We start from the raw sequence: 22,598 nt of genomic DNA on the forward strand, positions 1-22,598 counted from the left end.
TGGAGATAGTTTGGGCTTCTTAGGCTACTGGACACCATTAGCTCCAGAGGGATCGAACACAGGACCCGACCTCGATCGTTCGGTCCCGGAGCCGCGCCGCCGTCCCCCTTACAGAGCCAGAAGCATGAAGATGGTCCTGGAAATCGGCGGCAGAAGACTTCGGTCTTCAACAAGGTAGCGCACAGCACTGCAGCTGTGCGCCATTGCTCCTCATGCACACCTCACACTCCGGTCACTGATGGGTGCAGGGCGCTGGGGGAAGGGGGGCGCCCTGAGCAGCAATATATATACCTTGGCTGGCTAAAAATCACAATATATAGTCCCAGAGGCTATATATGTGATAAATACCCCTGCCAGAATCCATAAAAAGAGCGGGAGAAAAGTCAGCCGAAAAAGGGGCGGGGCTATCTCCCTCAGCACACTGGCGCCATTTTTCCCTCACAGCTCCGCTGGAAGGATCGCTCCCTGGCTCTCCCCTGCAGTTTCAAGCTACAGAAGGGTAAAAAAGAGAGGGGGGGGGGCACTAAATTTAGGCGCAGTATAACTTATATAGCAGCTATAAGGGGAAATAATTCAGTTAATCCCTGTATTATTATAGCGCTCTGGTGTGTGCTGGCATACTCTCTCTCTGTCTCCTCAAAGGGCTTTGTGGGGTCCTGTCCTCTGTCAGAGCATTCCCTGTGTGTGTGCAGTGTGTCGGTACGGCTGTGTCGACATGTTTGATGAGGAGGCTTATGTGGAGGCGGAGCAGATGCCTATAAATGTGATGTCACCCCCTGCGGGGCCGACACCTGAGTGGATGGTTATGTGGAAGGAATTACGTGACAGTGTCGAAGCCATCAGGGGCTCTAAAACGCCCGCTACCTCAGATGGCAGACACAGATGTTGACACGGATACTGACTCCAGTGTCGACGACGATGAGACTAATGTAACTTCCAATAGGGCCACACGTTACATGATTGAGGCTATGAAAAATGTGTTGCACATTTCTGATGTTACCCCAGGTACCACAAAAAAGGGTATTATGTTTGGAGAGAAAAAACTACCAGTAGTTTTTCCTCCATCTGAGGAGTTAAACGAAGTGTGTGAAGAAGCGTGGGCTTCCCCCGATAAGAAACTAGTAATTTCTAAAAGGTTACTAATGACGTACCCTTTCCCGCCAGAGGATAGGTCACGTTGGGAAACATCCCCTAGGGTGGATAAAGCGCTCACACGCTTGTCAAAGAAGGTGGCACTACCGTCTCCGGATACGGCCGCCCTAAAGGAACCTGCTGATAGAAAGCAGGAGGCTATCCTGAAGTCTGTATATACACACACAGGTATTATACTGAGACCAGCTATTGCTTCAGCATGGATGTGCAGTGCTGCAGCTGCGTGGTCAGATTCCCTGTCGGAAAATATTGATACCCTAGACAGGGACACTATATTGCTAACCGTAGAGCATATTAAAGACGCAGTCTTATATATGAGAGATGCACAGAGGGATATTTGCCGGCTGGCATCTAAAATAAGTGCAATTTCCATTTCTGCCAGGAGAGGGTTATGGACTCGGCAGTGGACAAGTGATGCAGACTCTAAAAGGCACATGGAAGTTTTGCCTTATAAAGGTGAGGAGTTGTTCGGGGATGGTCTCTCGGACCTAGTTTCCACAGCAACAGCTGGGAAGTCTGCATTTTTACCCCATGTTCCCTCACAGCCTAAGAAAGCACCGTATTATCAGGTACAGTCCTTTCGGCCCCATAAGGGCAAGCGGGTTAAAGGCGCGTCCTTTCTGCCCAGAGGCAGAGGTAGAGGGAAAAAGCTGCAGCATACAGCCAGTTCCCAGGAGCAAAAGTCCTCCCCCGCTTCCTCTAAGTTCACCGCATGACGCTGGGGATCCACAGGCGGAGCCGGGTACGGTGGGGGCCCGTCTCAAAAATTTCAGCAATCAGTGGGCTCACTCACGGATGGATCCCTGGATCTTTCAAGTAGTATCTCAGGGGTACAAGCTGGAATTCGAGACGTCTCCCCCCCCCGCCGTTTCCTCAAATCTGCCTTGCCAACAACTCCCTCAGGCAGGGAGGCAGTGCTAGAGGCAATTCACAAGCTGTATTCCCAGCAGGTGATAGTCAAGGTGCCCCTACTTCAACAAGGACGGGGTTACTATTCCACAATGTTTGTGGTACCGAAACCGGACGGTTCGGTGAGACCCATTTTAAATTTGAAATCCTATATATAAAAAAATTCAAGTTCAAGATGGAATCGCTCAGGGCAGTTATTGCAAGCCTGGACGAGGGGGATTACATGGTATCACTGGACATCAAGGATGCTTACCTGCATGTCCCCATTTACCATCCTCACCAGGAGTACCTCATATTTGTGGTACAGGATTGTCATTACCAATTCCAGACGTTGCCGTTCGGTCTATCCACGGCTCCGAGGGTCTTTACCAAGGTAATGGCCGAAATGATGATACTCCTTCGAAAGATGGGAGTTTTAATTATCCCGTACTTGGACGATCTCCTGATAAAGGCGAGGTCCAGGGAGCAGTTGTTAGTCGGGGTAGCACTATCTCGGGAGGTGCTACAACAGCACAGCTGGATTCTAAACATTCCAAAGTCACAGCTGGTCCCTACGACACGTCTACTGTTCCTGGGGATGGTTCTGGACACAGAACAGAAAAAAGTGTTTCTCCCGGAGGAGAAGGCCAAGGAGCTGTCATCTCTAGTCAGAGGCCTCCTAAAACCAAAACAGGTGTCGGTGCATCACTGCACGCGGATCTTGGGAAAGATGGTAGCTTCCTACGAAGCAATTCCATTCGGCAGGTTCCATGCAAGAACCTTTCAGTGGGACCTGTTGGACAAGTGGTCCGGATCGCATCTTCAGATGCATCGGCTGATAACCCTGTCTCCAAGGACCAGGGTGTCTCTGCTGTGGTGGCTGCAAAGTGCGCATCTTCAAGAGGGCCGCAGATTCGGCATACAGGACTGGGTCCTGGTGACCACGGATGCCAGCCTTCGAGGCTGGGGGGCAGTCACACAGGGAAGAAACTTCCAAGGACTATGGTCAAGTCAGGAGACCTCCCTACACATAAATATTCTGGAACTGAGGGCCATTTTCAATGCCCTAAGTCAGGCAAAACCCCTGCTTCAAAACCAGCCGGTACTGATCCAGTCAGACAACATCACGGCAGTCGCCCATGTAAACCGACAGGGCGGCACGAGAAGCAGGACGGCGATGGCAGAAGCCACAAGGATTCTCCGATGGGCGGAAAATCACGTGTTAGCACTGTCAGCAGTGTTCATTCCGGGAGTGGACAACTGGGAAGCAGACTTCCTCAGCAGGCACGACCTCCACCCGGGAGAGTGGGGACTTCATCCAGAAGTCTTCCAACTGATTGTAAACCGTTGGGAAAGGCCACAGGTGGACATGATGGCGTCCCGCCTAAACAAAAAGCTAGAAAGATATTGCGCCAGGTCAAGAGACCCTCAGGCGATAGCTGTGGACGCTCTAGTGACACCGTGGGTGTACCGGTCGGTTTATGTGTTCCCTCCTCTTCCTCTCATACCAAAGGTACTGAGGATAATAAGGAGAAGAGGAGTAAGAACTATACTCATTGTTCCGGATTGGCCAAGAAGAGCTTGGTACCCGGAACTTCAAGAAATGATCTCAGAGGACCCATGGCCTCTGCCGCTCAGACAGGACCTGCTGCTGCAGGGGCCCTGTCTGTTCCAAGACTTACCGCGGCTGCGTTTGACGGCATGGCGGTTGAACGCCGGATCCTGAAGGAAAAGGGCATTCTGGAGGAAGTCATTCCTACGCTGATTAAAGCTAGGAAAGAAGTGACCGCGAACCATTATCACCGCATTTGGCGAAAATATGTTGCGTGGTGTGAGGCCAGGAAGGCCCCAACGGAAGAATTTCAGCTGGGCCGTTTCCTGCACTTCCTACAGTCAGGGGTGACTATGGCCCTAAAATTGGGTTCCATTAAAGTCCAGATTTCGGCTCTATCGATTTTCTTTCAGAGAGAACTGGCTTCACTGCCTGAAGTTCAGACTTTTGTTAAGGGAGTGCTGCATATTCAGCCCCCTTTTGTGCCTCCAGTGGCACCCTGGGATCTCAACGTGGTGTTGGATTTCCTAAAGTCTCATTGGTTTGAGCCACTTAAAACCGTGGAATTGAAATATCTCACGTGGAAAGTGGTCATGTTGTTGGCCTTGGCTTCGGCCAGGCGTGTATCAGAATTGGCGGCTTTGTCATGTAAAAGCCCTTATTTGATTTTTCATATGGATAGGGCAGAATTGAGGACTCGTCCCCAGTTTCTACCTAAGGTGGTATCAGCTTTTCATTTGAACCAACCTATTGTGGTGCCTGCGGCTACTAAAGACTTGGAGGCTTCCAAGTTGTTGGACGTAGTCAGGGCCCTAAAAATGTATGTTTCCAGGACAGCTGGCGTCAGAAAGACTGACTCGCTATTTATCCTGCATGCGCCCAACAAGTTGGGTGCCCCTGCTTCAAAGCAGACTATTGCTCGCTGGATCTGTAGTACGATTCAGCTTGCACATTCTGTGGCTGGACTGCCGCATCCTAAATCAGTGAAAGCCCATTCCACGAGGAAGGTGGGCTCTTCTTGGGCGGCTGCCCGAGGGGTCTCGGCTTTACAACTTTGCCGAGCAGCTACTTGGTCGGGGTCAAACACATTTGCTAAATTCTACAAGTTTGACACCCTGGCTGAGGAGGACCTAGAGTTTGCCCATTCGGTGCTGCAGAGTCATCAGCACTCTCCCGCCCGTTTGGGAGCTTTGGTATAATCCCCATGGTCCTTACGGAGTCCCAGCATCCACTTAGGACGTCAGAGAAAATAAGAATTTACTCACCGGTAATTCTATTTCACGTAGTCCGTAGTGGATACTGGGCGCCCATCCCAAGTGCGGATTGTCTGCAATACTTGTATATAGTTATTGTTTAACTAAAGGGTTATTGTTGAGCCATCTGTTGAGAGGCTCAGTTGTTATCATACTGTTAACTGGGTATTGTATCACGAGTTATACGGTGTGATTGGTGTGGCTGGTATGAGTCTTACCCGGGATTCAAAATCCTTCCTTATTGTGTCAGCTCTTCCGGGCACAGTATCCTAACTGAAGTCTGGAGGAGGGTCATAGTGGGAGGAGCCAGTGCACACCAGTTAGACTAAAGCTTTCTTTTAATTGTGCCCAGTCTCCTGCGGAGCCGCTATTCCCCATGGTCCTTACGGAGTCCCAGCATCCACTACGGACTACGAGAAATAGAATTACCGGTGAGTAAATTCTTATTTTTAGTTTTGCTCTTATTTCAGAATCAGTTCCGCAAGGAGCAAAAGTATGCTCCCCTTGTAGTCACTGCCTTCTGGATTACCCACATCTTAACAGTGCACCAAATATAGGGCCTTCCAAGAAAATTAGTGGAATTGGCTTTTGAGCTGCTCCCCCATATTTGTGACGTGTGAATGAGCCTCAGTGAGTACTGATTCACTTACCCAAGAATAACATTTCCCCAGAAAAAGTTATCAGGTGTTGGCTTTGAAGAGAAAATGTACTCAGATTGCCACACCAATAGGTAAATGTATTAAGCGGCTCTTTACAAAGCCGCCATGTGTTTGGTTTTTGCCGCTAGATTTAAAGAGTCATTAATTTACAAATCCTGGCATGTTTTGTATTTGATATTATTGCTCATTTAAATTCAACAGTAAACACCGTTGATTAATACATTTTCCCCCAAGCGTGGTTAATATTGTTTTTAAGACACCAACAAAATTACGGTGTTGTGTGATTTAAATCAATCAGTTATCAATAATCATTGTCACAATGTTAAAACTTCTATCAGTCTTATGGGCCCTACACACTTACCGATCCGGCGCCGAGCTGACCGACGGCGGAAACGGGCGACCCAGCGGCAAGGGGGGGGGGGGATGACGGGGGAGTGAAGTTTCTTTACTCCCCCTGTCACCCGGCTCCATAGCACTGCATGCTAATATGGACAATCTCGTCCATATTGGCCTGCATGCATAAGCGACGGGGCACCAACGATTAACGAGCGCAGGGCCGCGCATTGTTAATCGTTGGTGTCTACACACTGTACGATATGAACGAGTTCTCGTTCATTAATGAATTATATGCATTTTATCTGCCAGTGTGTAGGGCCCTTTACACTTTCACTTTCTGTTAGTCATGATCACGAAGAATATTTTGTAAAGTTTGTTTTGCCTGACCCCTTGTGGCCTGGAGAAGTAATCTTTGAGAGGATATAAATAAGGCCACTTTTACAAAATCTACATTACTGGAATTTAGGAAAAAGAATGCTGCATGGCATGCCAGGGTGCGACCATAAGGAATGATTGAAGCAATCACCGGCAAAGATGAACATGGCTGCATCTGTATATATATATATATATATATATATATATATATAAAATATACATTCAACATAAAAACAAATATGAAAAATAGGTGCTACATAAAAAGATACCCTGTACCTTTTATCTTAATATCTGAAGAAATGATTTACTTGTAGTAAATATATTTCCGCAGAATATAAAAGGTACATGTGTGGATGTCTTAGGGGTATTTTTATTAAGCCAAAAAAAAACTCATTGTCCGGTATTTGCAGAAATGACAGATCACCTATTTAGCTCTGCTTGTTGCTGTCACCATAGACATCTATGGGGATGGAGACTTAATGCAAGTAATCCAGCGATGGGGTATTTGCAATGTTAGATAGGCAACGCTTTATCCCCGCCGAGCAGAGCCGGCCATAGGCATAGGCAAACTAGGCAATTGCCTAGGGCATTTGATATGCCTAGGGGCATCATCAGCATCTGCTGATAAAAATGATATGTGACATGCCTATATTCTGTGTGTAGCATTTCATATGCAGATACAGCCACAGTCTCACATAGTATATAGGCATGCTACATATCAGTTTAATCAGCAGAAGCTGCTTGTGCATCCTAGCCATATAGCAACGCAAATAAGATGCATTTTCATTAAAAAAGGTGCCCGACGTTAGCAGTGAGGCAAGATTTATGAGGATACATCTGTATCCAAGCAGAGGCAGAGGTCACAGTGTTAGTGGCAGTGTGAGTGCTGTGTGCATGTGTGTGGGTTGGTTGTGCAGTAGTGTGCGGAATATGTGTAAGGAGCATTATGTGTGTCATGTAAAATGCATTAATAATGTGCAACTTATGTGTAAGGGGCACTATGTGTGTCATTATGTGTATAAGGGCATTAATAATGTGCGGTATATGTGTAACAGGGTACTACTGTACGTGTGTCATTATGTGTATGGGGCACTAATAATGTGCAGCAAATGTGTAGGAGGCACTATGTGTGTCATTATATGTATAAGGGCATTAATAATGTGCGGTATATATGTAAGGGACATTATGTGTAAAAGGGCATTAATAAAGGTTGTCATAATGTGTAAGGCACATTATATTTATAAGGACATTAATAATGTGTAAGGGGCATTACTGTGTGGAATTACGTGTACTGTATAAGGTGCTCTACTATGTGGCGTTGCATATAGAAAGGGCACTACTGTGTCGTCTAATGTGAATAAAGAGCAATAGGATGTGGTGTAATGTGAATAAGGGACTCTGCTGTGAGGAGTAACGTTTATAAGGTAAAGTGATACTACTGTGGGATGTAATATGAATTATGGACACTATCGCATGATCAAATGTGAATAAAGTTGCAGCACTGTGTGGCGTAATTGGAATTGGGGTTACTATTGTTTGGCCATGCCCCTTGCCAGCAAAAACACACTGCTTTTTGGGCTGTGCGCCAAATGTGCGAACTGTTCCTATTTAAAATATAGGGGGTACAAACACCAAAATAAGGACTGCTATGGGTGAGGGGTGATGGTGCTGGGAAAGAGGTGCAAGGTCAGAGGCGGAACTAGCGGTGGTGCTAGGGGCACCAGCCAAAATCTTGCCTAGGGCATCATATTGGTTAGGGCCGGCTCTGCCGCCGAGTCATGTAAGCGCATATCACAGTGACACAAGTCACATCTGTACAAATGATGAATTCACTGTATAAGAAAAACTGGTATATTTTAAGGATAATTCACTCCCTACTGTAAATTATTAGAGATATTATGATTCTAATATTATAGATACGAACATGACGTTAATTGGTGTGTCTTATATATATATATATATATATATATACACTAATATCCATCAAATCTCCATGCCCAGTCTACAGTACATGTTTTAGGCCTATAATGCCATCAAACTTGCACCAAATGCCCTCATATAGCTACTTAATATCATAGCCTCAAAACAACCCATACTCCGTTTCATAATAACCTCACTTTGGTACATTATTCTCATATAAAGCCTTGACTAGAAAGTTCTTCTTGCCACAATATGTACCAACACCACTTTGAGCTGGACAGAGGACTAACATGGAAGTGATTGCACTTTAGTGAGTGCTGGAGTTCACTAGTAAATATTAGCACTCATGTCAGATTATTTATCAGCTAATCCCGTTATTCAGGTGACTAGTTTTTATTTCTGGTGAGTAGAGCTCACAGTGTGACAATGGTGTGTACATAGATGAGTAGAACTCACAGTGTGACAATGGTGTGTACATAGAATAGATGAGTAGAGCTGACCTATGTGACAATAGTGTGTACACAGATTAATAGATCTCACCATGTGACAATGGCTCACCTATGTGACAATGGTGTGTACATAGAATAGATGAGTAGAGCTGACCTATGTGGCAATAGTGTGTACATAGATGAGTAGAGCTCACCGTGTGACAATAGTGTGTACATAGATGAGTAGAGCTCACCTATGTGACAATGGTGTAAAATCGTGTGTCGCTTTGTGACTCTGCAAGACTTGTCAGTTTACACCTTGTGTTGATACACTTTTTGGAAGCAGTTCAGTTCTGGGATGTGTTGCCCCCGATGTCCGCTTGTGTACTGTACATCACAGTTGATTATTTTTAAAATTCTTTACTAATTTTCCTGTGCACCTCTATCAAGTGCGGAGAAAAGTGAGTGAAGAGGTATCACAGCGGAGTGTCTTCACAAGCATCGCAGAGGCACATCACAAAGAATTGAATTGCTTCCAGGGTCATTTTGAGAGCCAGATCTAGTTAATAAAGCAAAAAAATTTATGTAACACTCTCTATGTGTAGTTCTTGCATTATTTCTCCATGTTTGTGGTGTGTTACCTTGTGTAATGCGGCATCTGTGAACAAAGTATATAAATATCCTTCTCCCATTCTATTTTATAGGGACACCAGACAGCCCTGCACAGAGCAGCCGTGGTGGGGAACAGCGACATTCTTGCAGTATTGATACAAGAAGGCTGTGCCTTGGACAGACAGGATAAGGTATTACCACTGAGAGAATGAGCTACAAATCTATTTAGGAAATATGATAGGCCTATTTACTATCGGGCCCTACACACAGGCCGCCTGGCCGCCGAGGTGCCCAACGGCCAATATGGCCGATGGGCGACCCAGCGGCTGAGGGGGGAGGGGGGCGGTTGACGGGGCCCCCGTCAACTGGCTCCATAGCACCTCATGCTAATATGGACGAGATTGTCCATATTGGCTTAGATATTTAAACATGGGGCCGCGTATCGGTCATCGTTCGTGTCTACACACTGAAAGATATGAACAGTATCTCATTCATTGATGAACGAGAGCGTTCATATCTTTCGTTGTTATCGGTCAATGTGTAGGGCCTATAAGTCTTGGCCAGAGATAAAGTACCAGCCAATCAGCTCCTAGCTGCCATATCACAGGCTGTGTTGAAAAATGACAGGAGCTGAGTGGCTGGTACTTTGTCTCCATCCACGTTATCTCTGTCCAAGGCTTAGTAAATAGACCCCTAGATAATGTAGGGGCAGACTTTTCAAACATTGGAGAGAGAATGAAAGCTCCAACCAATCAGCTTCTGTCATTTTTCTATCACAGCCTGTAAAATGACAGAAGCTGATTGGTTGGTACTTTATCTTTCTCTAAATTTGATAAATCTCCCCCATAGACTGTTAGAATTGTTGATCTTTCTTCATTAAAATTACTTACTAATATACAAAACATTGCAGGAAACCAATTCCCACTGGCCGGGATGGGGAAAGACAGGCTCACACTGACAGTAATGGAGGGAAACATGCACGTGCTGCCAGGAGAGAAGGGACTATTGGTGACACTGACAGGAGTATTGGGACACACACACATAGGCAGAAGTGGGGACAATGAGCTCACACGCACGTACTGCCAGGAGACACACACTACCTCACAGGGGTGGACACACTGGCAGGTATGAGGGGGACATGAACGCAGGGACAGGAGGTGAGACATGCATACACTGACAGTAGGGGGTGGAACACACACACACTGGGAGATCCATATTATATATATACCTACAGGACTAGGGGATGAGCATGGTCGACACACTGAAATACTCATCCTCTTTCTCCTGCAGGGACTGGTTTCACTCTTCCGTTAGGTGTATGCTGGCCCCCTCCAGGTAACATAGTGGAGACACTTAACATCCAAATGATCTGTCTTACTGCTACCTTCACCTCTCACCTTCTGCACCCTCATACAGCACAGGGCACCTTTCCATTCACAGCACTCAATATAACCTTTTGTGTACAAAGGGGGAGCAGCACCCCTTCAGACTCTCAAATCCAGACCACAAATACATGCCTTTTGCACTTTTGCAGCTTGTCATTTGCTCATATTGTCAGAATACCGATGCTGGGATCCCGACCGCCAAGAATACTGGCAGCGCCGCCACAGCTATTCCCACTTATGGGTGTCCATGTCACCCACGGAGTGGGAATAGAACCTGTGGAGAGCGTAGTGAGCCACCGAGCCCGCAGCCTGGCGGGTTCACTACGATTTGCCGGCGGCCGGGCTCCCGGCGACCAGCATACCGGCGCCGGGAGCCCGTCCGCCGGCTTACCGACAGTGTGGCGAGCGCAAATGAGCCCCTTGCGGGCTCGCTGCGCTCGCCACGCTACGGGCACGGTGGCGCGCTATGCGCGCCACACTATTTTATTCTTCCTCCAGGGGGGTCGTGGACCCCCACGAGGGAGAATAAGTGTCGGTATGCCGGCGGTCGGGCTCCCGGCGCCGGTATGCTGGTCGCCGGGAGCCCGACCGCCAGCATACTGAAGACCACCCCAGCCTGGCAAGCCCGCAAGGGGCTTCATTGCGTTCGACCCCCTGCCGACATTCTGACCGCTGGGATCCCGTACCCATCCCGCTAGAGTATGTCTTCACTCTCATGGTAATGTAAGAGCCAAAGCTTTCTATCCTAATGACAGTACCCTTCAGTCACCCGAGATACTATAGTCAGTGAGCTGACTTGCTGTGTAAAGGCTTTACTTTAGGTCACACATACCTGTGATAAAAAGGCATTGCTATGGAAAGATCTCAAGCCAGCAGCAGAACCCTACTTTCTACTGGGGGTCATTCCGAGTTGTTCGCTTGCTAGCTGCTTTTAGCAGCATTGCACATGCTAGACCGCCGCCCTCTGGGAGTGTATCTTAGCTTAGCAGAATAGCGAATGAAAAATTAGCAAAACTGCTACTAAATAATTCTTAGCAATTTCTGAGTAGCTCCAGACCTACTCACAGATTGCGATCAGCTCAGTCCGTTTAGTTCCTGGTTTGACGTCACAAACGCCCTGCGTTCGGCCAGCCACTCCCCCATTTCTACAGACACTCCCGCGTTTTTCCCTGACACACCTGCGTTTTTTTGCAAACGCCGGGAAAACGCTGAGTTGCCGCCCAGAAACGCCCCTTTCCTGTCAATCATTTACCGAACAGCAGTGCGACTGAAAAGTGCCGCAGAAGTCACAGCAACACTTCTAAGTTTTGTGTTAAATAACTGAGCACATGCGCCCTGCGTGCCTTGCGCATGCGCAATTTGCAACAAATCGCAGCATAGCGAAATCGGCAACGAGCGGCCAACTCGGAATGACCCCCAGTATCTCTTATTCTGCAAACCTAAAGCACTGATTTTGTATTAAACTGGTCACAGAAATCCTTTGTCTTCTTGAATGAGTAGAATAAAGTATCATGCATATAGCCACAGGGATGCCGGCTGTTCCAGATTCACTCATCTGCTGTTATGTTTTCCTCAGGATGGCAACACAGCCCTACATGAAGCCGCTTGGCATGGATTCAGCCAATCTGTCAAACTGCTCGTTAAGGCTGGAGCTAATGTTCTTGCCAAGAACAAGGTGAGAATGATGTCAAACATCAATCATTTCTTAACCGGATTACTTCTATTTATGTAGATCGTTAGTTTTTCATAGCCTTTTCCTTTTGGAGGATTACATTGTTTTATTTAGCATTGAGGTGATATAGAGCATTGCATGACTTTACATTAAACATGTCTTTGTTTTGGCCCAACTTTATAACATACAGATGTTTTATGTTGCACAAAACCATATTAAAGTTTGTATATCTCATTATCTAACCCAGCTGTCTTCAAACTATGTACATATCCATGTTATATTTTAAATAATTGAGATTCCTTAACATGCATTACTGTATGTTATACGCATTGCTGTTCAGTTACTTCATCATTCAGTGTAGCTGCCTGCATTCTGTACTGGGAAGCTGAATAAATAATATGCTATATTTCATCATATCAAGAAGCACATAATGCTTACTATATGGACAAAAGTATTTGGACACTGCCCCATTACACCAACAGGGACTGTAATGACGTTGTATTCACATACATATACTTTATATACTTTAATATGGAGTTGGTCTCCCTTTTGCATCTATAACAGCTTTCACTCCTCTTGGAATGCTTTCCATAAGATTTTTGAGTGTTACTGTGGGAATTTGTGCCCATTCATTCTGTAGAGCATTTACTGTATGGGGTCGGGATGCGGTCAAGATGCCGCCGGCCGGAATCCCGGCGGTCGATATACCGACGCCGGAATCCCGACCGCCACAATCCCGACATATTCTCCCTCCGTGGGTGTCCACGACACCCATAGAGGGAGAATATAATAGTGTGCCGAGCGTAGCGAGGCACCGTGCCCGCAGCGTGGCGAGTGAAGCGAGCCCGCAAGGGGCTGTGTTCCGCCCGCCACCCCTGTCGGGATTGTGTGGTCGGGATTCCGGCGTCGGTATTTCGACCGCCGGGATTCCGGCCGGCGGCATTTAGTACTGATCCCATGAGGTCAGCCACTGATATTTGATGAGTAGGCCTGGCTCGCAATCTCCTTTGCAGTTCATTCCAAAGGTGTTCGTTGGGGTTGAGATCAGGGCTCTGTGGGCCAGTCAAGTTCTTCCACACCAAACTCATGAAACCATGTCTTTATAGTCCTTGCTTTGTGCACTGGGGCACAGTCATGTTTGAATAGAAAAGGGTCTTCCCCAAACTGTTACCACAAAGTTGGAAGCATAGCATTATCCAGAATGTCTTGGTATGCTGAAGCATTAAGATTGCCTTTCACTGGCGATAAGGGGCCTAGTTCAAGCCCTGAAAAACAGCCCCATGCCATTATCCCTCCTCCACCAAACTTCACAGTTGGCATAATGCAGTCAGGCAATAACGTTCTCCAAGCATCTGCCAGACTCTCCCATCTGACTGCCAAACAGAGAAGCGTGATTCGTCACTCCACAGAACACGTTTCCACTGCTACCCAGTCCAGTGTCGGTGTGCTTTACACCACTCCATCAGACGCTTGGCATTGGGCTTGGTGAGTTGAGGCTTGCTTGCAGCTGCTCGGACATGGAAACCCATTCCATTAAGCTCCCACCGCACAGTTTTTGTGCTTACATTTACAGTATGCCAGCGGAAGTTGAAACCCTGCAGCAATGGAATCAGCAGAGCGTTGGCGACTTTTACGCACCTTGTGCCTAAGCTCTGACCCCATTGACCCCACTCTGTGATTTTACGTGGTCTTCAGCTTTTTGGCTGAGTCGCTGTTGTTCCTAAACGCTTCCACTTTCTACTAATATTACTTACAGTTGACCATGGAATTTTGTATCACAAATGTTTGCAAGTGGAGACTGCATGGGTATGTGCTTGATTTTTTACACCTGTGTATGGTGGCCAATCCCGGAATCAGGATCGGCGGGATCCCGGGATTTTGGGCTAAAATTGGCCAGGATTCAATCCCGGGATTGGAGCTTCCAATCTTGGGGATTTCGAGATTAGCGATTACTTTTTTTTTTTTCAATGCCGGGCAGCATTGAGCATCTTCAGCTGGCTCAGACACTGGCCAGCTCCCCCTGTCTCTGGCACTGCGCAGCGTGACATGATGTCAGATTTCACGCTGCACAGTCTGACGCCAGCTGCCTGGACCTTACCTTACTGCCCGCAGCAAGTGGACCATCCCTCCTGCCCGTCCAGAGGATGGTGAGTTGTGTGGGCTGGACGGGGCATTGAATTTTTTTAGTTTAAAAACAACAAACCAATTCCAGGTATCCCAATTCCCGGGACTGAAAAAATGTCACGGGGTTGGCCACCCTACACCTGTGGCAACGGGTCTGATTGCAACACCTGAATTCAGTAAATAACAACTGTGGCCAAATACTTTTGTCCATGTAGTCTCTCTCTCTCTCTCTCTCGTTCTCTCTCTCTCTCTCTATATATATATATATATACTGCATATATATATATATATATATATATATATATACGATATGTAGGCTGGCGGCACTCACGGGACTTTTACCACAAATTACACAGGACTGCCCCCGTAGATATCAACGTTTCGATTGTTTAATCGTCTTCAGGATAATACATAATGCAAAAAACAAACATTTCTAACTCACCCGGTGAATAGACGCCGCCTCACGCTGCCGGGCTCCGGGCGTCCGTCGTCCCCTGATGACGTCACACATCGGCGACGTGCGCTCTCCAGCGCTCGCACCAAGTTCCGTACTGGACTCCCGTTGCCTAGCGACGAGAAGGGGCATAATCATGTGACTTGCATCCTCCACCACATTACATATACAAAAAAGTTTAAAAAGCAGTTCAACGTGCCCACCAATCTGCATTTGGGTTTCCTAATCGGACATATCAATAACTCATTAATATACTTTAATACATAAATGCCAAAGTATTCTGTTATAAGAACCAGAAAAAGCACTCTATTCCTCTCACCTGTCATGTACATTTAAAGGAAACAATTCAAGCCAAAATTCTCATTGAGGCCATATGGAGATACAGTATTTAATTTGTGTATCCACCTGGCCTCACATTGTAATAGACATTTGTCTCTATCATCACCTCTAACCCTTTTTTCCACTTGATCGATAATCATATATCTTACAGTTGATAAACCATGTTTGTACATTCTAAAGTGCCTTGCTACTGGTTGTTCCTGGGCTACTATTTGTCCTTCTATGGCTTTTCTAATGGATGACCGATGCATATTCATCCGTTCCTTGAATTGCCTGGTGGTCTTCCCTACATAGAGAAGACCACACGGGCACCGGATGAAGTACACTACATGAGTACTTGTACATGTTAATACTTTCTTTATGGGGATCCGTTTGCCGGTATGTGGGTGTGCAAATGTATCACCTTTTTCAAGGTAACTACATGTGGTGCACCCCACACACCGGTAACATCCTGGTTTTCTAGTTAGAAAGTTTGATTTCATCTGGACTTTGGTATTTTCAGATATATCGTTTTTTACAAGCCACTGTTTAAGATTTTTGTTTAAAATCTTAAACAGTGGCTTGTAAAAAACGATATATCTGAAAATACCAAAGTCCAGATGAAATCAAACTTTCTAACTAGAAAACCAGGATGTTACCGGTGTGTGGGGTGCACCACATGTAGTTACCTTGAAAAAGGTGATACATTTGCACACCCACATACCGGCAAATGGATCCCCATAAAGAAAGTATTAACATGTACAAGTACTCATGTAGTGTACTTCATCCGGTGCCCGTGTGGTCTTCTCTATGTAGGGAAGACCACCAGGCAATTCAAGGAACGGATGAATATGCATCGGTCATCCATTAGAAAAGCCATAGAAGGACAAATAGTAGCCCAGGAACAACCAGTAGCAAGGCACTTTAAAATGTACAAACATGGTTTATCAACTGTAAGATATATGATTATCGATCAAGTGGAAAAAAGGGTTAGAGGTGGTGCTAGAGACAAATGTCTATTACAATGTGAGGCCAGGTGGATACACTTAAATACTGTATCTCCATATGGCCTCAATGAGAATTTTGGCTTGAATTGTTTCCTTTAAATGTACATGACAGGTGAGAGGAATAGAGTGCCTTTTCTGGTTCTTATAACAGAATACTTTGGCATTTATGTATTAAAGTATATTAATGAGTTATTGATATGTCCGATTAGGAAACCCAAATGCAGATTGGTGGGCACGTTGAACTGTTTTTTAAACTTTTTTGTATATGTAATGTGGTGGAGGATGCAAGTCACATGATTATGCCCCTTCTTGTCGCTAGGCAACGGGAGTCCAGTACGGAACTTGGTGCGAGCGCTGGAGAGCACACGTCGCCGATGTGTAACGTCATCAGGGGACGACGGACGCCCGGAGCCCGGCAGCGTGAGGCGGCGTCTATTCACCGAGTGAGTTAGAAATGTTTGTTTTTTGCATTATGTATTATCCTGAAGACGATTAAACAATCGATACGTTGATATCTACGGGGGCAGTCCCGTGTAATTTGTGGTAAAAGTCCCGTGAGTGCCGCCAGCCTACATCTCGTATTATTGGTGTGATACACCTAGGAGGGCACCAGGGCATGTTGACATTTTTATTGGAGAGTGCCGACCAGAATTGCATATATATATATATATATATATATATATATATATATACTTTAATACAATTTTTGAGGAAATTTTTTACATTTATACATTTTTTTTAATAAACTACACAACTAGACAGCGTTTATATTATTCCAAACATATAGTAAAAACAGTAATGAGTATAACAGACAGCTATACATTTCTTCATTATAAAACTAAAGTAAGAACAGCAGGTGACAATAGAAAAACTTGCAGCACCTATGATAAAAGAGGCGCACTGTCTGGTCCTACAATTAGAATGATTACAATCAGGCATTACTATAGTGCAGGTGTTTTGGCTGTTTGCTTTTTGAGGTTTGAGATTAAATGTAAGAGATGGTGGTTGTATGGACAACTGCACAGTATTTGGCTTTTTTCATTTGCCTGGATGAGTGAGAAGATTATATAGTGACATCTGCGCTAATAGAGAGACACTGCTGTCAAGTGAAGCAGCCAGCATGCAGCATACCGTCTGTCCTGAGATGGCTGTCTTCTATTACCAGCTTTGTTCTGGGCAGAAGCAGACACAGTGTAACTGTGCTTTATGTAATACATACATTGCGCACCATCTTATGAAGCTATGGAGAATACGATGTCATGGCTTGTTTAACATGTATGTGGACAACCGTGCATTCTGTTCTTAATGTGTGTGCCTGTTTTATGATTTCTGAACAGGAATATATGATTTATAATATATGGAATCTGACCAGTAATGGACTTTGCATATGTGTTTTTTTTTTTATTCCTGTACCGGACTAAACTTTTTTTAAATGGGCATGGCTTGTATTATAATTGTACTGTACATTTGATGAGTTTAGAATGCTAGATGATCCTTATACTGTATATCCAGATGGGTGTCCAAAAGTATGATCTTCTATACCAAAGACAGCATTCATCTGGGTGACTGTGTTTAATACAGAAGGGTCTGTAATGAATCCCCTGCCCAAGCACAGTGGCATATAAGATGAACGAGTCTCCTTTCCTGTTCACAGTGATGGATATAGGAAACAATAGGGGCAGTATTTATACATCTGCATCAGAACTGCTGTGTTTTTAGTGAGATGAAATAAAATAAAGTATACAGAGACCAAATAGTACTGTACAGATGGGTCCACATTTATCTTGACCTTTAATAGGATTAACTGAGACAAGCCAGTCGGACTTAATCCCCTGCTGTAATGATTTAATCCCCTGCTGTATTGTTCTCTGTATTATATTGCAGTTGAGAACAATAGATGAAGGGTTTATGCTAATAAATCATGTTGTGCCTAGGCGCAGAAAACTAGTCAAGATATCCATGGACCCATCTGTAACTTCTACTTTATTGTGATTAGTCCTGCATGTCTGTAATTCTGATACTCTATGTACAGTATACTCTGGGTTTATTGGAGTTATTTACTTGTTCTCTTCATAAGGCAGGTAACACACCTCTCCATCTGGCTTGCCAAAATGGCCATTCCCAAAGCTGTCGTGTATTACTGCTGGCAGGATCCAGAGCTGACTTAAAAAACCAAGTAAGTAGACATTCCAGTGGGTAAGAAGGGGAAAGAAACCCATCACATCACTATACACTGCTCTCTGTGTGGAATCTTGCTTGCTTGTAGGAAAAGCTAACTTAGAGGGTGATTCAGACCTGGTCGCTGTGCTGCTACATTTGTTGTGCTGTGTTCAGATAGTGGCCCCCAATAAGAGTGTATATTCGCAGTGCAATTGTCTGTTTGTCCACATACTTTATGATTGGCAGCCACCAGCACTGGTTTTATCTACTACATTGACCATAAATAATTTGAATTGATCCTTTATCACTGACACCCCTGCAAGTGTCCCTAGGCACCCTAGGGTGCCACGGCACACAGTTTGAGAACCACTGCCCTAGACTATAATTTCACCAGAGGAAATAAATACACACATTTGCATAAAATTGCAACTTGTCTTATAAAAGTACACAAATCTTTTAATGGGGTACACATGTACAGTATTCTTATAAACACTACAGGTCACAAAATAAAGTTTGTGGTACAGTACATGCCATGAAATTACCTAATAGTGCGCATAACAAAGGGGATTAAACAATGTGGGTTGTTGTTTTTTGTTGTTGTTTTTTTTTGCCTTTTACCCCTAGAACGTGCACACACTAAATTAAATGATTTACTCAACTAGGTTTTAACCTTGTACATGTCCAATGTAATTGCATCCCACTACCAGGCTGTCGATGTGATGTATGGGTCTAAAAGGGTTAAAGTTATATACTTTATATACTGGTGAAGGTTACATACTTTATATACTGGTCAGTGGTGCAAGTGTGTGGGTACGGGTGGGTACGGCGTACCCGTAAGAATTTAGCCGTGGGTACGCCGTACCCACACCGACGGGCCGCAACTCCTCTTCCCTCCCTCCCTCTGCTGCTCCCCGCCGCACCCGCCGCTGATGTGAGGGGAGGAGAGCGCACCCTGCGCCTCTCCTTCCCCTCAGTCTCCGGCGGGTGTCTCAGTTTAATTCAGCGCCGATCCGATTGGCTCACGGATCGGCGCTGAATTAAACTGAGACACCCGCCGGAGACTGAGGGGAAGGAGAGGCGCAGGGTGCGCTCTCCTCCCCTCACACAGACAGGCGACAGCGGCAGCGGTGAGCAGGGGAGGAGGGGGGGACACATGTATACCTGACACTGGGGGATATCTGGCACTGGGGGGGCATGTTATACCTGGCACTGGGGGATATCTGGCACGGGGGGGGGGGGGGGCATGTATACCTGGCACTGGGGGTTATCTGGCACTGGGGGGGGCATGTATACCTGGCACTGGGGGATATCTGGCACTGGGGGGGAGCATGTATACCAGGCACTGGGGAATATCTGGCACTGGGGGCATATCTGGCACAGGGGGGCATATATACCTGGTACTGGGTGATATCTGGCACTGGGGGGGCATGTATACCTGGCACTGGGGGATATCTGGCACTGGGGGGGGGGCATTTATACCTGGCACTGGGGGATATCTGGCACTGGGGCGGCATGTATACCTGGCACTGGGAGCATATCTGGCACTGGGGGGGCATGTATACCTGGCACTGGGAGCATATCTGGCAGTGGGGGGGACTTGTGTACCTGGCACTGGGGGATATCTGGCACTGGGGGCATATCTGGCACTGGAAGGACATGTGTATCTGGCACTGGGGGCATATCTGGCACTGGGGGGACATGTGTATCTGGCACTGTGGCCATATCTGGCACTGCGGAGACGTGTATCTGGCACTGGGGCATATCTGACACTGAGGGCATATCTGGCAATGGGGGCATACTTGTGTATCTGGCACTGGGGGCATACTTGTGTATCTGGCACTTGGAGCATTTCTGTATCTGGCACTGGGGGCATATCTGGCACTGTAGGGGCATTTCTGTATCTGGCACTGGGGGGCAATGTATATCTGACACAGTGGGGGCATTTGTGTATCTGGCACTGTGGGGCAATGTGTATCTGACACTGTGAGGCAATGTATATCTGGCACTCTGGGGGCATTTGTGTATCTGGCACTGTGGGGCAATGTGTATCTGGCACTTTGGGGCAATTTGTGTCTGGCACTCTGGGGGCAATGTGTATCTGGCACAGTGAGGCAATGTGTATCTGGCACTGTGGGGCAATGTATAACTGTCACTGTGGGGCAATGTATATCTGGCACTGTGGGGCAACGTGTATCTGGCACTATTGGGGTCATACGTGTATCTGCCCCTCCCCCCATATGTGTATCACGCCCCCATTTTCATTGGCCACGCCCCATGTGACACGGCACGCGCACACAGTACCCGTAAGACATTTTTTCTACTTGCACCACTGATACTGGTGATCACAGGACTCAACATGATTATACGTACTCTCTAATGTAGTACACCACTTCTCTAACAAATCCTTGTTCTGTGCGGTAAAATAACTAAGACAGTGTACATCACCCCCAAACTGACAGCAAGGGTTCTATGTACTAAGCCTTGGAGACAGACTGAGAGTGATAAGTAACCAACCAATTTGACAGCTCTCAACTGTCATTTTTTAAACACAGCCTGTAATGTGGCAGTTAGGAGCTGATTGGTTGATACTTTGAACCTTAAGCTGGATACACACTGAGACGATGCGTATCGGGACAAAATGGCGGGCGACGGGCTGACATACCGCTGTACACATCAGAACAATCTAATGAAGGATAGAACGATTACTGTTCCATCCTTCATTAACATACACCATGTTGCTAACGTTATTGCCCAGTTGGCCGTGCAGCAGGGCCGACCGAGCGATGTTGCTAGCGACCGCGGCACCCGCATATTGGGCATACATATTGAATGATATGCCTGGTATGTCATTCTAATTTGGCCAGAAATGACATATTGGACCAATATTGGGGGTCTTTCCGAGTTCATCGCTAGCTGCCGTTGTTCGCAGCACAGCGATCAGGCTAAAAATCGGCATTCATGCGCATGCACCTCAATGCACAGGCACATCGTACGGGTACAATGAGCATTGTGGGTTTGCACAGAAGATTCCAGTCGCACGGCCGAACGCAGGAAGATTGACATGAAGTGGGCGTTTCTGGGTGGCACCTGACCGTTTTCAGGGAGTGCTTAGAAAAGCGCAGGCATGCCTGGAAAAATGCAGGCGTGGCTGGGCGAACGCTGGGCGGACGCGTGATGTCAAAAGCCGTCCATCCGTCGTTAGAATCAACGCACACGAAAAGTAACTACAGGGCTGGTCTTGTTTTGCACAAAAAGATTTTGCAGGCGCTCTGCTGCTCAAGCGTTCGCCCTCCTGCAAAGCGAAAATACACTCCCCAGTGGGCAGCGACAATGCGTTTGCACGGCTGCTAAAAACTGCTAGCGAGCAATCAACTCGGAATGACCCCCATTGTCTCAGTGTCTACCCTGCTTTATTTGTGTTCGTAAGTAAAGCAAAAAAGCACACAACGGGGCAAAACCATGTTGCACTGCAGGTGGGGCAGATGTAACATGTGCAGAGAGATTTAGATTTAAGGTGGTTTATATTGTTTCTGTGCAAGTTAAATACTGGCTGCTTTTACATGTAGCCCATAAATGTTAGCTTTAGTTTGACACTTATTTTGCCCAGTTGCAGGCTTTTTTTTTGCTTTACTAACAAACATGAATCTCTTTCCACTCTATCTCTCTCCAAGGCTTAGTACATTGGCCACCTAAATGACTTAAATAAGTTTTATATTTAATAAAATAATACAATATGTCCCAGCAGAATAATACTTACAAGCAAAATTATTTGCTAGCATATGTTCTATATGAAAGGCAGAATGAATACATTTTTATTTAATTTGTGTTAATATAGTGACAGTGATGCACAAACATAATTATGGGCCTAATTTAGGGGTGTAGTATGGTTTGCCGGCGGTCGGGGTCCCGGCGACCAGCATACCGGCGCCGGAATCCTGACCGCCGGCATACTGACAGCTGGGCGGGCGCAAATGTGCCCCTTGCGTGCTCGCTGCACTCGCCACGCTGCGCTCGCTGCGCTCGCCACGCTGTGCTCGCCACGCTGTGCTCGCCACGCTGTGGACATGGTGGCGCGTTGCGCGTGCCACGCTATTTATTCTCCCTCCAGGGGGATCGTGGACCCCCAAGAGGGAGAAAAGATGTCGGTATGCCGGCGGTCGGGATTCTGGCACTGGTATGGTGGTCGCCGGGAGGCCGGCCGCCGGGAACCTGAACACCACCCCTAATTTAGACCTGATTGCACCTCTGTGAATTTGCAGAGGTTTGCGATCGTATAGTCGCTGGCCTGACAGAGTGAAATACG

At 46.4% G+C, this 22,598-nt stretch overlaps 1 protein-coding gene across 6 annotated transcripts in view; it reads left to right on the top strand.

Annotated features, from left to right (window-relative positions):
- Nucleotides 1–22,598, top strand: part of ANKRD6 (ankyrin repeat domain 6) — a 334,377-nt gene that overhangs the window by 250,176 nt on the left and 61,603 nt on the right. For all 6 annotated transcript variants that reach the window (XM_063916984.1, XM_063916978.1, XM_063916983.1 and 3 more), the window contains exons 4-6: nucleotides 9,268–9,366; nucleotides 12,137–12,235; nucleotides 18,213–18,311. In XM_063916984.1, the coding sequence (XP_063773054.1) occupies nucleotides 9,268–9,366; nucleotides 12,137–12,235; nucleotides 18,213–18,311 (297 nt within the window). The remainder of the gene's footprint in view (nucleotides 1–9,267; nucleotides 9,367–12,136; nucleotides 12,236–18,212; nucleotides 18,312–22,598) is intronic.

Source organism: Pseudophryne corroboree, chromosome 4 (assembly GCF_028390025.1).
Source record: "Pseudophryne corroboree isolate aPseCor3 chromosome 4, aPseCor3.hap2, whole genome shotgun sequence".
Classification (NCBI taxonomy): Eukaryota; Metazoa; Chordata; class Amphibia; order Anura; family Myobatrachidae; genus Pseudophryne; species Pseudophryne corroboree.